This window comes from Morchella importuna (genome assembly GCF_003444635.1).
Source record: "Morchella importuna strain M04M26 chromosome Unknown Morimp01GS008, whole genome shotgun sequence".
Classification (NCBI taxonomy): Eukaryota; Fungi; Ascomycota; class Pezizomycetes; order Pezizales; family Morchellaceae; genus Morchella; species Morchella importuna.
The window spans coordinates 68607-81675 of NW_025763405.1; the positions used below are offsets into that span (position 1 = coordinate 68607).

The 13069-nt window shown below is 44.6% G+C and overlaps 3 protein-coding genes across 3 annotated transcripts; 1 reads left to right on the forward strand and 2 right to left on the reverse strand.

Annotated features, from left to right (window-relative positions):
• Positions 1-5846: 5846 nt before the first annotated feature.
• Positions 5847-6902, reverse strand: LAJ45_03552 (uncharacterized protein; the record flags this gene model as incomplete). The annotated part of the gene is made up of 2 exons (XM_046113137.1): positions 5847-5964; positions 6028-6902. The coding sequence occupies 2 exons, from the start codon at positions 6900-6902 to the stop codon at positions 5847-5849; spliced, it is 993 nt and encodes a 330-aa protein (XP_045973430.1).
• A 3861-nt stretch (positions 6903-10763) lies between these two features.
• On the reverse strand, positions 10764-11592 carry LAJ45_03553 (uncharacterized protein; the record flags this gene model as incomplete). The annotated part of the gene is made up of 8 exons (XM_046113138.1): positions 10764-10805; positions 10905-10964; positions 11027-11045; positions 11131-11142; positions 11202-11208; positions 11323-11343; positions 11397-11515; positions 11570-11592. 8 exons carry the CDS (start codon positions 11590-11592, stop codon positions 10764-10766), a joined length of 303 nt encoding a protein of 100 aa, XP_045973431.1.
• Positions 11593-12056: 464 nt separating this feature from the next.
• On the forward strand, positions 12057-12382 carry LAJ45_03554 (uncharacterized protein; the record flags this gene model as incomplete). Its single annotated transcript, XM_046113139.1, has 2 exons — positions 12057-12174; positions 12231-12382. 2 exons carry the CDS (start codon positions 12057-12059, stop codon positions 12380-12382), a joined length of 270 nt encoding a protein of 89 aa, XP_045973432.1.
• Positions 12383-13069: the final 687 nt, after the last annotated feature.

Below are 13069 nucleotides of genomic sequence, written 5' to 3' on the forward strand. Positions count from 1 at the left end.
ACTAATATATATTTGGTGGTAAACGTCTGGTACAAACTCTCCCCGCCCCCACGTTAATTAAGGTGATACTGCTAGATATATAAGGAAGCTTGGGGGGGGGGGGAGGAGAGGCTAGGGGGGTTTGTGGGGTTATAGGCAGGCCGTACCTATTCCCTTGTCTGAGCTCAGTACGTACGTATACACCTTCATATCAGCAAGGCGCTCTGAAGCCCTCACGAGTAGCAGGCATTACTGGCTGGTTTCTGGACGTCTCGGTGTTATGTAGGCGGCTTGAAGGTTATCAACGTAGTCACTACTACCTGCATGTACTCAAGCTTAAGTCGTTTCATGAGTGCTGGGTTGCAAGTACTTGTTGTAGACAAACAGCCGGGAGTAAACTAGCTACAAGCCGCGGGATATATTTCAAAAACGACATAATGCATTGGTATGACCACAGTGGAATATCTTGATACCGGATGTCATCCTGGATGTCGAATAGAAGGAAGGACCGGAGGCTTCTACCTGCCAAGCATTCGGGGGTATGGTGGAACCATACGGTGCTCATGCTCACTTGCCGACTTTCGCTTTACCTATCAGCTCGCTCTCTTTCCATTAAAATTGATTACGAACTAAGTATCTATTAGCGATACAGGTAACACAGGGTCGCCCTATATATCCTCAATAAATACATGTACTTGTACCGGGAAAGAGAAAGTTACAGGCATACCAACAAACTCCAGATATCTAACAACCCTATGAGTAGAATTGATGATCAGGATAATCTTGCCGATTTAGTATATCCGGCCGGCCGCCCTGATGACCGCCTACCAACTAGCTACAGGTTTATCATGTGAGTATAATTAGTCACTGGAACGAACCTGTATGCGTTGCCCTACGGAAAGTAAGAAGGTGTATTCCACTGATGATCAGAGTACTAGCTATAGTAGTGCTACGCATTAATACTCTTTTTGCTGAACATGCTCACTAGCTGAGTGGCTTTCTGTTTTATTAGCTACATGTAGCTGTCACCTTGAAGGCGGAGATCACCCCAAATTAAGCAAGGATGGTTTATTAAACGTCTGGAGTCTAGCTACTTGCAGCTATTTCAATAAGTATAATTATCAGACTATAAAACCGTGGTTTGGTTCGGTAATACGATAACGTGGCTCAAAATCTGTCCAAAAGATATCTCACTCAGGGTTAGGGTTTCTGAGCAGGTAAACTATCCCTTAAACTGCCAGGCTGAATTGCAACGAGACACTTAAACCCTTTATGGTAATCATGATATAAGTAGCGCTGGATCTTGCAACCTACCACGCATGATGAAGACTACAACTTCAAGTCTCTAGGCGTTGATCCTACATATCGTGTTTCCGAAAAGGGTTTAAGTGTCTCCCATTGTAATTCGGCCTGACGGTTTAAGGGATAATTACTGTCGGTCATCAATTACACGTAAACATCTTTTGAGTATGGAATATATGTATAGAAACGGTCGTTTGTAGAGTTACCTCAAGCTTAACTAACAGACAGCGCGATAAGATCTCCAACATGTGAATAAAATTAGATAATTGATATCTCACCACCAGCTAGGCCGGTTGTTCCATTTCCGTCCTCATCCTCCTAGTTCTGTGTGCATGTAGTTCCACATTTGCTCTATCACCGCGCGTCCATTTGTCTCACTAGCTGATAGTCACACAATTGAACATATCAAAACTGCGTTGTAGAGTGAGTATGGGCGAAAGTTAGAGGGTGTTCTTGAAATGACCAGATGGGTGGGTTAATTCGATCCAAAGTATTATGTAAACTTCCGCTTAAGTGGAGCAATACGATATTTATAATATTTAGCCCACTTTTAGTATTACTCTGTATGTTAAGGGTCGTCAACCAGGCGCGCCATCACCCCACGGGAGCTAGTAATTAACTGGTCTGGGAGAAGCCCAAGGTTACCCTAACGAAGTGTTTGAGAAGTCCAACTGCATATATAGGCGAAAGGCTAGCGCGTTAGCCTTTTATAGCTCTAAATCCGGTGGTATCTCTCCTCACTGATCCCGATTCTGGGCGAAGCCCCCTAATAGGATTCCTCTCTGATATCGATAGCGCTGAGATTTTTAGGCTAGCGGTCTTAGGACCTGAGGAATATAGCAACGAGCTACACAAAGAGAAGGCTCTCAAATCTACCACCTCATGGAGTACGTTCCGGAAGTCTTGCGGCGCTGAAAGGGTTATTTTCGGTCGATCATTGCCTTGATATATGACAGTGGTGAGCATACGCTTGCTCATAGGCTCGAGCTAACTTGTGTTATGGATATCAGAAACCACACAAGTACTCGATGCGTGAAACTAAGCTTGGGTCTAGGATTAAGTATCTATATCACAATGGCCCAAGAGAGTGATCAATAAGTTTACATGATATTCGGGTTGCATCAATGACCTCGGAGCTGTTTTTGGTGTATGTTCTTTCCCTTTTTTCTCTTTTCTACCTACCAAGCTTCGGGAGTATCTTTCATCAGTTTGTTTCAATTTCCGTTTGAATTCAATCTAGTTATCAGGTAGTGTGTTTTAGGCGCGAAAGCACCAGGATTAGAGAATAGACTGGGCTATGCTTCAGTTATTTCCTGGATTTTGAGCTAATTTGGCCATTCTCTTCCACCGAGCATAGAAGGCTTTTCTGACTAACTGATGGAGGGTTTGTAGTTGGACTAGTCATGATATATCACTCGCTTTTTGTAAGAAAATGTTAGTTTTTTTTTTTTTTTTTTTGTTTAATTCATTGATTGCATGCAACTTTACAGTTATGACAATACCCCTGAACTATCCCTTCTCCTCCGCCTCCTCTCACATATTTCTGACATAGGAAATAACCGCCCCCGAGCTCTTTTCTTATTCTATTCCTCGTTTCCCACGTCTTTCAGCATCCACCACCTGTACCCTAGTTCCCTTCTCTCCTCTTCTCCATTCTCATTTTGTCCGTTCCTCTCACTTCTCCATTTGTCAAATTGCTTCCAAATTTTTATACCTGGTTCAAAACCGCTTGCCTTCCAAAGGAGTATGACAAACATATTATGCTCTTTAAAGGTTTTGCGGGTTTCGGCCATTGCATCGCATTCGGTGAGTATGTGGGTCACACTTTGATCCCCTTTACCGCATTGGCATTCGGCGCTTTCGATCTTTCCTATTCTTTTTAGGTATCTGTTGATGGCTATGTGGCCTGTCCTGAGGCGCCTGATGATGACTCTGTCTGTCCGGTCCGTATCGTCGAATTTAATGGTATTTCGCTGCGATGGTTTGAATACCGCCTTTTTCTTGTTCGCTCTTGGTTCGCACTCCGCCTCCCATTCTCTTATTGTTTCCTCTGAGGATTCTCTCTCTAAGAATACAAAAGAAATAAACCATTCGTTATCGACTCTTCCTTTATTAATGGCCTCTTTGGCTGCTTTGTCTGCTTCCAAATTTCCTTTTATCTTGCTGTGTCCTTTGACCCATTCTAATCTTATTCCGATCTTTTGTGTCTTTCCCGAATCATACCAGTAGCGTATCTTGTGGGCAATCATTTCTCCAGATGCCTGATGTCTGCGTTTTACTCGTCTCATCACCTCCTGGCTGTCGCATCTGATCGTAATCGTCTTTTTTCTTTCCTTTGCTGCCTCTTTCAGTCTGACTTCGATGGCTTTCTTGATCCCCACCATTTCCACGTCCATGATTTCCATCTTTTTCCCCAGTCTGTAGCCGATCTTCTTCAATACTCCTCCATCGTTTTATATACTGCATATTCCCGCTGCTACGCCTTCTTTTGTCTTGCTTCCATCGCTATACATGACGATCTCTCCTTCCTGTTCTCTTCTTTCCTCCTGCCTCTTTTTTTTCCATTCCCTTTTCATCATATGGTCTGATGTCTATCTCAATCTCTTCCCTCGCCTTTCTTTCCCATGTTCTTTCCTTTTCATAGTAGCTTTTCCAGTTTTCAATTTTCTTCCAGTCTTTTCCTACTATTTTTGCCAGATTTTTAACTGCTCCTTTCATTCCCCATCTTCTCTCTTGCCCCCTTCTTCTCCCTGCACACCATGTGTCTTCTTCTTCGATGAGCTCGCTGATCGCATTTTTGACCACCTTGTAGGCAGGGTGGTTTGGTGCGCGCTTTAGTCCTTTTATTGCCTGCATTCGTTCTTTATGGTTGAATCTGTGTTCTGTGGGTATCATATCATTTTCCACCTCTATTGCCGCTGTAGGGGCTTATTTAAAGTGTCCTCCGATTCTTCTCATTGCTTGTATATTGACTTTGTCGATTTTCGCTGCCAGTCCCTATTGTCCCTTCCACCACACTTTTCCGCCGTATTCCGCAATTTGCCTGGAACATGCAATATAAAACTTTCTCGTATTTCCGACCCCCATTCCTCTTATCCCTTTCCCTAAGCTTATCACACTCTGTGCAGCTCTGAATGCCCTAGCCGTCTTTTCCCTTACATGGTTTTTAAACGTCAGTTTGTTATCTATCCAGATGCCTAGCCATTTTAGTTCCTGTTTCTCGCTTTTCCCCTCTCCTCCTGTCATTTCTATTTCCTCTTCTTCTTCGTTATCTTTTCCCAGCCTGATCCACTCCATTTTATCCTCCTCGAATCTGACATGGTTGTCTTCTGCACATTTATAGGCAACTTCTATCATTCTTTCTGCCCTTGATATTGCTTGTCCCCAATTTTTCCCGGCTACCGCAATTCTGAAATCATCGATGAAGGTGGGTGTGATTGCTTTTCCTTCGAATTCCTGTTCAACCAGCTTGTTGACTTCTTTGAGGGGGGCGATATAAAGGTTGAAGAGAATTGGTGATGCAGGGCTTCCTTGCGGTATTCATGTCTCCACCATATGCTCTTGTCCCATTTCTCCGTCAAACCTTAGGTTGACTCTTCTGTCACTCATGAAGCTGTGTACCCATCTCGCTAGTCTCTCATAAGAAAATGTTAGTGTTGAATTCGTGGTTGCTCTAGATCTTAGAGTTTGATCCTGCACTTATTGATTCGTTAGGCGATAATTTGAACGTAGCTTTCCCAAGTCCTAAGGATGGTCAGCTATCATTATTATTATGTGGATGGTTCCTCTTTATATGCGGTCATATTCAATCACTCGTATCTTTCGATGCATATCAATAACATGTAGGATATGTACATAGTTTAGCTGACAAGACCTCTTTAGACCTCGATCTAATTGCTCCGTGGTTCTAATTCTTTTTCTAAATAAGGAATTACATTCGGCTCCGATTCATTAATGTTTTCTATGTCGCCATTTCTGCAAGGTGTTGGGATAGTGATATGTATAGCCTCGTTTCACATGGAAGATGTCAATGTTGGTTTGGCTTCCACACCCCACACTTGAGCACTCATTCCTACAATTGTTGGTTGAGATATAATGAGAATTTTAAAATACGAGAGCATGTACTGGTGATGTTCTATGGAATATGGAGGCACATGACGATATTCACGATAAATATAATTCAATGGCATTTTAGTGGAATAATATCATGAATGTTATGAATATCGACCTTTTAGATACAAAGAGATAGTAAACTTTCATGAGAGAAACAGATGTTATTTCTACAAGCCATACTAATCTCTCTAGATCTTAAATCTAACTCATAGGATCAAATCTTCTTTCCACAAGCCATCCTGATCTCTCACACAATCCCCCCAAACCGCAGACAATCCATCCATTCTCGTGACCTTTAGTCTATAACTCCCATCGAACTATCCTGCATTATAGTTAGTAAGTCAGGACTAGAAGTTTGGATAGTGACTTGGGCCTACCAATGACCAGAAGGTGATATTACAGAAAAAAACATCGAAGCTGAATGGATGGCTGAAGAGTATTTGGATTCTTATTCAGAGCGATTCCCGTGCGTTATTCAAGTTTATGTTGTATGCCCAGAGAATGCCAAGGAGAAAACCGAAGGCGAGGAAACAGCATGTCCAATTGCGGGAACGAGCGGTTTCGAGACGACTATATAGCGAGGAAAATTAGGATTATCTCATTGCCATATATCTGAATTCGGGAAGTACTTACTATCCGTAAATCCAAACCCCCATAAGAATTGGATGGGCGAAGTGGTTATTAGCGTTCCTCAACCTCTTTAGAGCACTAGTGCTCGAATTGATAATCCACCTGACAAGCTGAACATTCGTCTTGTCGCTTTCAACAACCGCGCTGATCATTCTTCTGCAGAATGGGCAAGGAATCTCCATAGGCCAGTGATTTTTGTCAAGCAGGAGGGCCCACCAGTATTGTTTGGTGCAGCTCGGGCACATTTTGTGTGTGCAAGTGGGGAATGATACGGTGGATTTACGATGGTAGCAGATGTTGCATGTATTGTCATCATCGCAGTCATCATCGGAGTCGTCGGCATCAGAGCCACTTTCGCAGTAGGGAGGTGCCACTGGGATGGTATCAACTTCCCACTCGTCCTCGCTGTCTTCATCGTCGTCTTCATCGTAATCTTCATCGTTATCTTCATCGTCGGTGATGTCTTCGGGAACTGGAGCATTCAGACGGGAGAAGAAGAGATCAATCTGAAGCATGCCACGCTGAGCATTCCTGATGGGGGTGGAAGTGCCGCTGGGTGGTGGAGCACGTGAAATAGTGGGGTTATTCTCTTCCAAATTTTGGTCATTTTCCGTGAGAACTTGGTTGTCTTGTTGAGTGGTATTGGCTTCGGGAACAGGAACGTTGAACTGGGGGGATAGGAGATCAGTCTGAACCATATTGCCCTGACCAGTTCCCAGGGGAGTGGTCATACTGCTGGATGATGGGGTAGGAGGAGCAGTGAGAATATTCTCCCGAGCATCGTGGTAGACTTCTAACTGCCCTTCGGTACCAAGGTTGTTCGCTCCATGAGGAAGGTTTGCATCGGGTGCAGGTGATGTTGTTTGATTGTCAGACATCTTTGAGGAAGTAGAGATAGAGTTTATCTCTGTGAAGGATGATGTTGTGAAAATGATGATTTATGGTTGACAGTTTCCAAGTCTGGGAGGAAAAGAGTAAACTGTGGTTCAGCGGCTTATAAAAAGGGTGAGTAGTGGTAGGGAGAATAGGTATTGCACTTGTTGTAGCATGCCCTCTGGACTCTAGTGTGCAGGGGCGGCTGTGTGTATTGAATATCGGGCGAAATCGCTCCTCCTAGGTGAGCACCCATTCTCAAACACGCTGCTCTCGGCGGAGGTACGGCTCCGGTCATTGGTGGGCGGGGGTTGGCCCATGAAACTATTCGTAAGGGTTGGGCACATACGACGCACTACAGTAATGGGCAAAAAAAGGTTTGACATTGGAATTAAATACACGAATAAGATGGAGGCTAGTGATAATTTGTGATCTGATTCGCTAAGTTGGCTGAAGACTAATGTTTTAGCTAAGAAACCGAGATTTCTTCTTTCATCCGCTCCCTATGCAAATAGAAAACTCTCATTTTGAGCGCCAGTGAAAATATGGCCTTACTTATTCAGTCCCCGTCTTCTCCGTGTTGAATATCTCCGTCATTGTAGTTACCGGGCAAGGAGTGCAGAAGGATATGATTCCTGTCTAGTGTCAATGTGTTTGGGGAAATAGCCAGTGCTAAGCGATAATTCTGTAGCGTTTAAACTGATGATATTGTAAACCGGATTCCCTTGACTTGATGGTTTGATGATACCCTCAAGTCTTCGCAGAATCGAGCCCTATTTATACATGTTGAAACCTATGCCAAGGCCCGCTTTCTAATACTAACTGATACAACAATAATAGAATAAGATAATGCTCCCGAAGATAACCCAGATAGAAAAGCGCCCCCGCATAGTTCCGTCCTCCATTCCAATTCCGACACGTAACCATGAACCTTGCAATTGCCAGTCATCGGGCTGTACCATACTATTATCCTAGACCTACTTCCCTAAGTAGAACAGCCTACAGCCGTAAGCCCCGCTTCCTATTCTATTTCGGGTGAGACACCCAATAGTAAGCGTGCCGTCATAATAGTATAGTACTAGTGTGGTAGCACCGCGTGCCCCCACACTACCCGATACCTTCCTATGCTTGTCCTTCCATTACCCGACCGTCCTCGCATCACAACCCATCACTCGTATTCCTCACTATCCGGAGCCTCTAGAACAGTGTTCCGTAGTTCCTGTAACACAATGGTCGACTTGCAATAACCCCTCTGTATCTCTCTTTCTCGTTTGAATTTTGCACTCCTTTTAAGGATCACTGCTCACATCAGGCTTCTTACTCGTTCACCAGACGTATGGTGAGATCTTGTTCAGGCGGTTGCCGAAGCACTCTTAAGTTGGCCGTGGGGATCGGGGCTTTCGATGCCATGCTTTGCAGGCTGGTTTCTTGGACTTGACAGCTGTCCACGTTTACAACCTCCAGCTGACGATCACGATAGTATTAGATACAGGTCCATTATTCAATGGGGAAATAATGACTCAGTTTCCAGAAGAGATACCGTAACTCCAAATACCTTCCTTTAAGTTGATTTACCAATGAAACCTCCAAGGCCATCCACTGATCATCTGTCGACAGGCATTGACTACAGCAGCTGGGGGTTGACAAAACCGTATACTCCACGAGATTATGGCATACACCAGCCCTGTCTAGCTGTAGTAATATATAGGAGAGTAGGGCTACACTGATCGATCCTCTCCGCTGCTCGAGGTCCTGGGTCGATGCAGCACGGGTTGTGGGGGTATTCAAGATAGCATCCTCAGCCGATATATGCAGTTCTCCTTCTATTTCTTGACACCCTGGGGCCTCTGTAACTATAAGTGGTACAGTACGATGCCAGTCGTGAGGGTCAGGCGCAACCAGATTTCCACAACCTTTTCACGGCGGGTTGGTACACAAGATATTCAATGTCAAATTATTGTTATTTATCTACTATTTAACAACTATACAAAAATTCAGCTCTCCAAAGGATCAATTGTGGTTGCTGGGTGGGTAGTCGTGGTGGCCCAGGAGGTTGCTACGCCGCGCCTTCCCATGATTTATAGCCTAGAACTATACCTTTTCCCAAGCTTTTGTACGGGAAATCTGATAATTGATGCATTTCCACTCGTAGTAGAGACAAGATTAAGTGTATATAATGGAGGCCGATTAGAAGGAAATGGCACAATCGGATGGGGGGAAGGTTATCTATCTATGCTGCCAATTCTGCTCGGGAGATTATCCCATCGGCGTACACAGCGGAATCGGGGCTTGTCCGGTCCAACACATTTAGGATGGGAAAGAGGAGAAATCCTGAGGCTTTGTCACTTGGGCACGCGTATACGCGGACTTGAGCACGTGTGATTGTGGATCATTATAATACAATATCCACCGTTTTCGCCATAAACAAAGATAATGGTGCTTTATTCAGTCAACTCATTAGCTATAATACTGGCAGGAAAAGATAACTATTAACCTTTGCCCCTGATAATTAACCGTCGTGGTATTTTAGCAAGAGAATTAGGTAAGCCGAAAGGCTGTAGGATGAAGTTTAATTTAACGGTAAAAGACTACGATGCCACGGCGCACCCCTGTATATATCTCCAATGCCACAGCACAACCCAACGCCGTGAAATGCCACAGAGTAAAAAAATTTCTCCTACCATCATTCCCACTTTCACCATCACCAACTGATCCGCCATGCCAGAACTTCAGAATGCCCCTGTATTAGGCCAGCATTTTTTGACTTTTGACGACCTAAAAAAGGTATTGATGGATTGGTCTGTACGCGAGAAGTTCTCTTTTAGGGTACAAAAGAAGGACTCTAGTAGGGGTATCTACTGCTGTAGAGTAGCGGAATGCCCATGGAGGGTCAGAGCTAACAGGACTGAGGAAGGCGACGTCAAGGTAACAGTTCTAGTAACCGAACATAACTGTATAGGGCTACAAATGGTGGAGAAAAGAGGTGCGGCAAGTAGGCAGGATTGGATTCAGGAAGTGCTACCCGATCATTTGGTGATTACCAAGGAGACCCGACCACAGGAAATCATCGATTGTATGCGTCTACAATTTGGCGAAGTTATCAACTATCAGGTGGCTCTACGTGCCAAAAAAGGTGTTCTATCAGATGGAATACAAGAACACCGTCAAGCATTTGCACAAATACCTGCTTATGTTGAACGACTACACGCTGAAAACCCTACCGCACATGTACATGTGTCAATCAATCAAGAGACTGGACGGTTCCGGCGGATTTTTATTTGTCCTGCACAATCACGAGAGTCATTCCGATCATGCAGACATTTTATTGCAGTTGATGGTACGTTCCTCAAAAGCAGATTCCGGCAAACCTTACTGCTTGCTGTTACAATCGACGCAAATGGACATAATCTTTTACTGGCATGGGCGGTTGTGGAAGCAGAAAGCAATGATTCTTGGGAGTATTTCTATCTTCACCTCCGAACTTCTACTCCTGAAATCGATAGCGAAGCTACAACAATTATCAGTGATAGAGATAAAGGTCTTTTGTTAGCCGACAGAGTATTACCACCAACAGTTACTCGTGCTTACTGTTGTCAACACTTGAAAGAAAATTTCACCACGAAATTTGGTCGAGCGTTAGAGAGCTTGTTTTGGAAAATTGCAAGAGCAAAAGATATCGACAGTTTTGAGTTGGTAATGCAAGAGATTCAGACGGCAAAGCCAGCTGCAGAAGCATATTTACAAGAAATTGATCCACAACTCTGAGCAGCAGCACATTTTCCAGGTCAGCGATATGGTCATGATACTTCAAATATTGTGGAGTCTACAAATCATACCTTAAAAATTGATCGAGAACTATCCACAATTCATCTTCTAGATTCAATTTGGACTAAATTGATGACGGAACGCTATAAGAGAGCACAATCAGCTATCAAGGAACTTCAGCGGGCCAGATTCACCAAATTCTGTCTTCATCAACTTTCTCTGGAACGACCATGGGCCCGTACCAACATAGTATTCCCTTCAACCCCAACTACAGCACGGATCCAACAGGCAAACGGGAATGTCTATTTTGTAGACTTAGTTACAAGGACATGCACTTGCAGAAAGTTTCAAGAGAACGGGATACCTTGTGGGCATGCAATTGCCTGGATTATGGAACTCAACGACAGGCCACTAGAACATTATCTGCCAAATATATTATCTCTCGAGACATGGCAAGCAACCTATAACCTGGAACAGAACCTAAAGCCCGTCAACATTGAACACCTTCCCACTGCACCCGGTATTTTCCCTCCAATCACCTTAATTCTCAGAGGTCGACCACGGAAAGCCAGAGTTCGTATAGGGGAGGCAAGGCAAAGAGCACAGGTAGAACAGCGGGCAGGTGCTATCCCCAATCAACCTGATGCATCCCGCAATTACCGTTGCCAAACTTGTGGGAACCTAGAGCACAATTCGGCCACCTGTGCTACACCCCATGAATAGCGTGAGATTACCATGAATACCCCCCTTCCCCCCAACCTCAAGGTCGTAGGGTCGCAGGATTGCAGGGTCGCATACGTTCGAGGTCGCAGGTTTGGGGTTGAGTTCGCAGTTCCTTAAAGTAGAGGTCTTACTACTAGGCATATGATTAGTTATTGCTTCAAGAAACTGAGAATATAGATTGTACTTCACTTGGTTGTGCTGTGGCATTTCACGGCGTTGGGTTGTGCTGTGGCATTGGAGATATATACAGGGGTGGGCCGTGGCATCGTAGTCTTTTACCGTTAATTTAACCGATCAGTCGGGGCTTTTCGCTCTGGTAAGCAGTGCCGAGGTTGTAAAAGGTCACAACTATAAAATTGCTTGTCAAGGTCCGTTGCTATGTCCGGCCTCGAATAAGAACACCAAACACTTATTACTAAAATAGTTCCACTTTAGGGAGTGTCTTCAAGAAAAGACGGGAGTCACTTTCCTTCGATTTTGAGGATTACCATAGGTATATACAAGATTGGTTTTTCTTGGGAGCTTTATACAACTTCGGATAACCCTAACCCTGTCCACTTTATCCTTAGCTCTTCTGGTGGTCGTGGGCTTTCCTGTACATATCGCAACAATCCCGACAGGTACAGACCACAAGAGCACTAGAAAAAATAGATACCTATTCCATGGCCGTCATGTCAATACCTGTGTATCAAAATGGCAATCCGGCCCCAACTCCGATTACCTCAGTCTTGCCTTGTCTCGAGCCCACCACTAAAATAGATTGGGCTCGACAGGCAACAGGGCTACATAGTGAGCCCATCCATATCCAACTTTTCACGTACAAGAGACTCCTCACACAAAAATAGCTCCTCGCAATCTCACTCCCCCGGCAGAAACGCGTGCAACTAGGCCTGCATATTCGCCTATCATCATTGCTGGAACACCTGCTTTAGGCGTAGGCACCCGAGACACAAGTATAAGGTGGGGAGGAATAGACCGCACGGAGTGTCTATTCTAACACATTGCTACGTTAGATAAACTTGAGGTACTGTGGGCTTGAGCTGCTGCTTATTTTTTCGAGGTTAAATTGTGTATATATAGCTGGCCAGCCGCAAGAAGTCATCACCTCCCTTCATTTGACACGTTGGAGCTTGGGGAGACACGCGCCGACGCTTTTTTGTGGAAGCAGCTGCGCATTAGTGGTATAGGGGTTATGACGATGAGAGAACGTGGTCGGATGATGTGAATGGGATGGGGAGTAGGAACTGAATGGTGGTAGTTGATTAGTGATAGTCCCATTTTCCTCCCCCAGGCTACAGTCATCTTCTTCCTATCAACCCTGCGAATCGATTGTCACTAGAGGTTTGTGTCGGTCTGTCTACCTTCTATCACATTGCACACAAAGTTAGTAGCACCTCGAAAAGGGACGCAGAAGGCTGAAGTTCTTCGGGAGAGAGGGGTAAAGCACCTGGGTTTTTCAACCTACCACACAGCTGTGATACCAAGAGCTCATGAGCATCGACGGCATCACCGGTGAGTAGGTTAAGCTATGGTAATCGCTGAATGGAACAATTTCCTCGTTTAGATAAATCTACTAAAACTCTCGTGAGGTTGAATTAAGCGTTGGCAGCACCTTTCCGCATGCAATCATCCGGCACGGACGTCGTCTTTCCTGTTAGCGGCTGATCAGCCTGGCACTTGTACC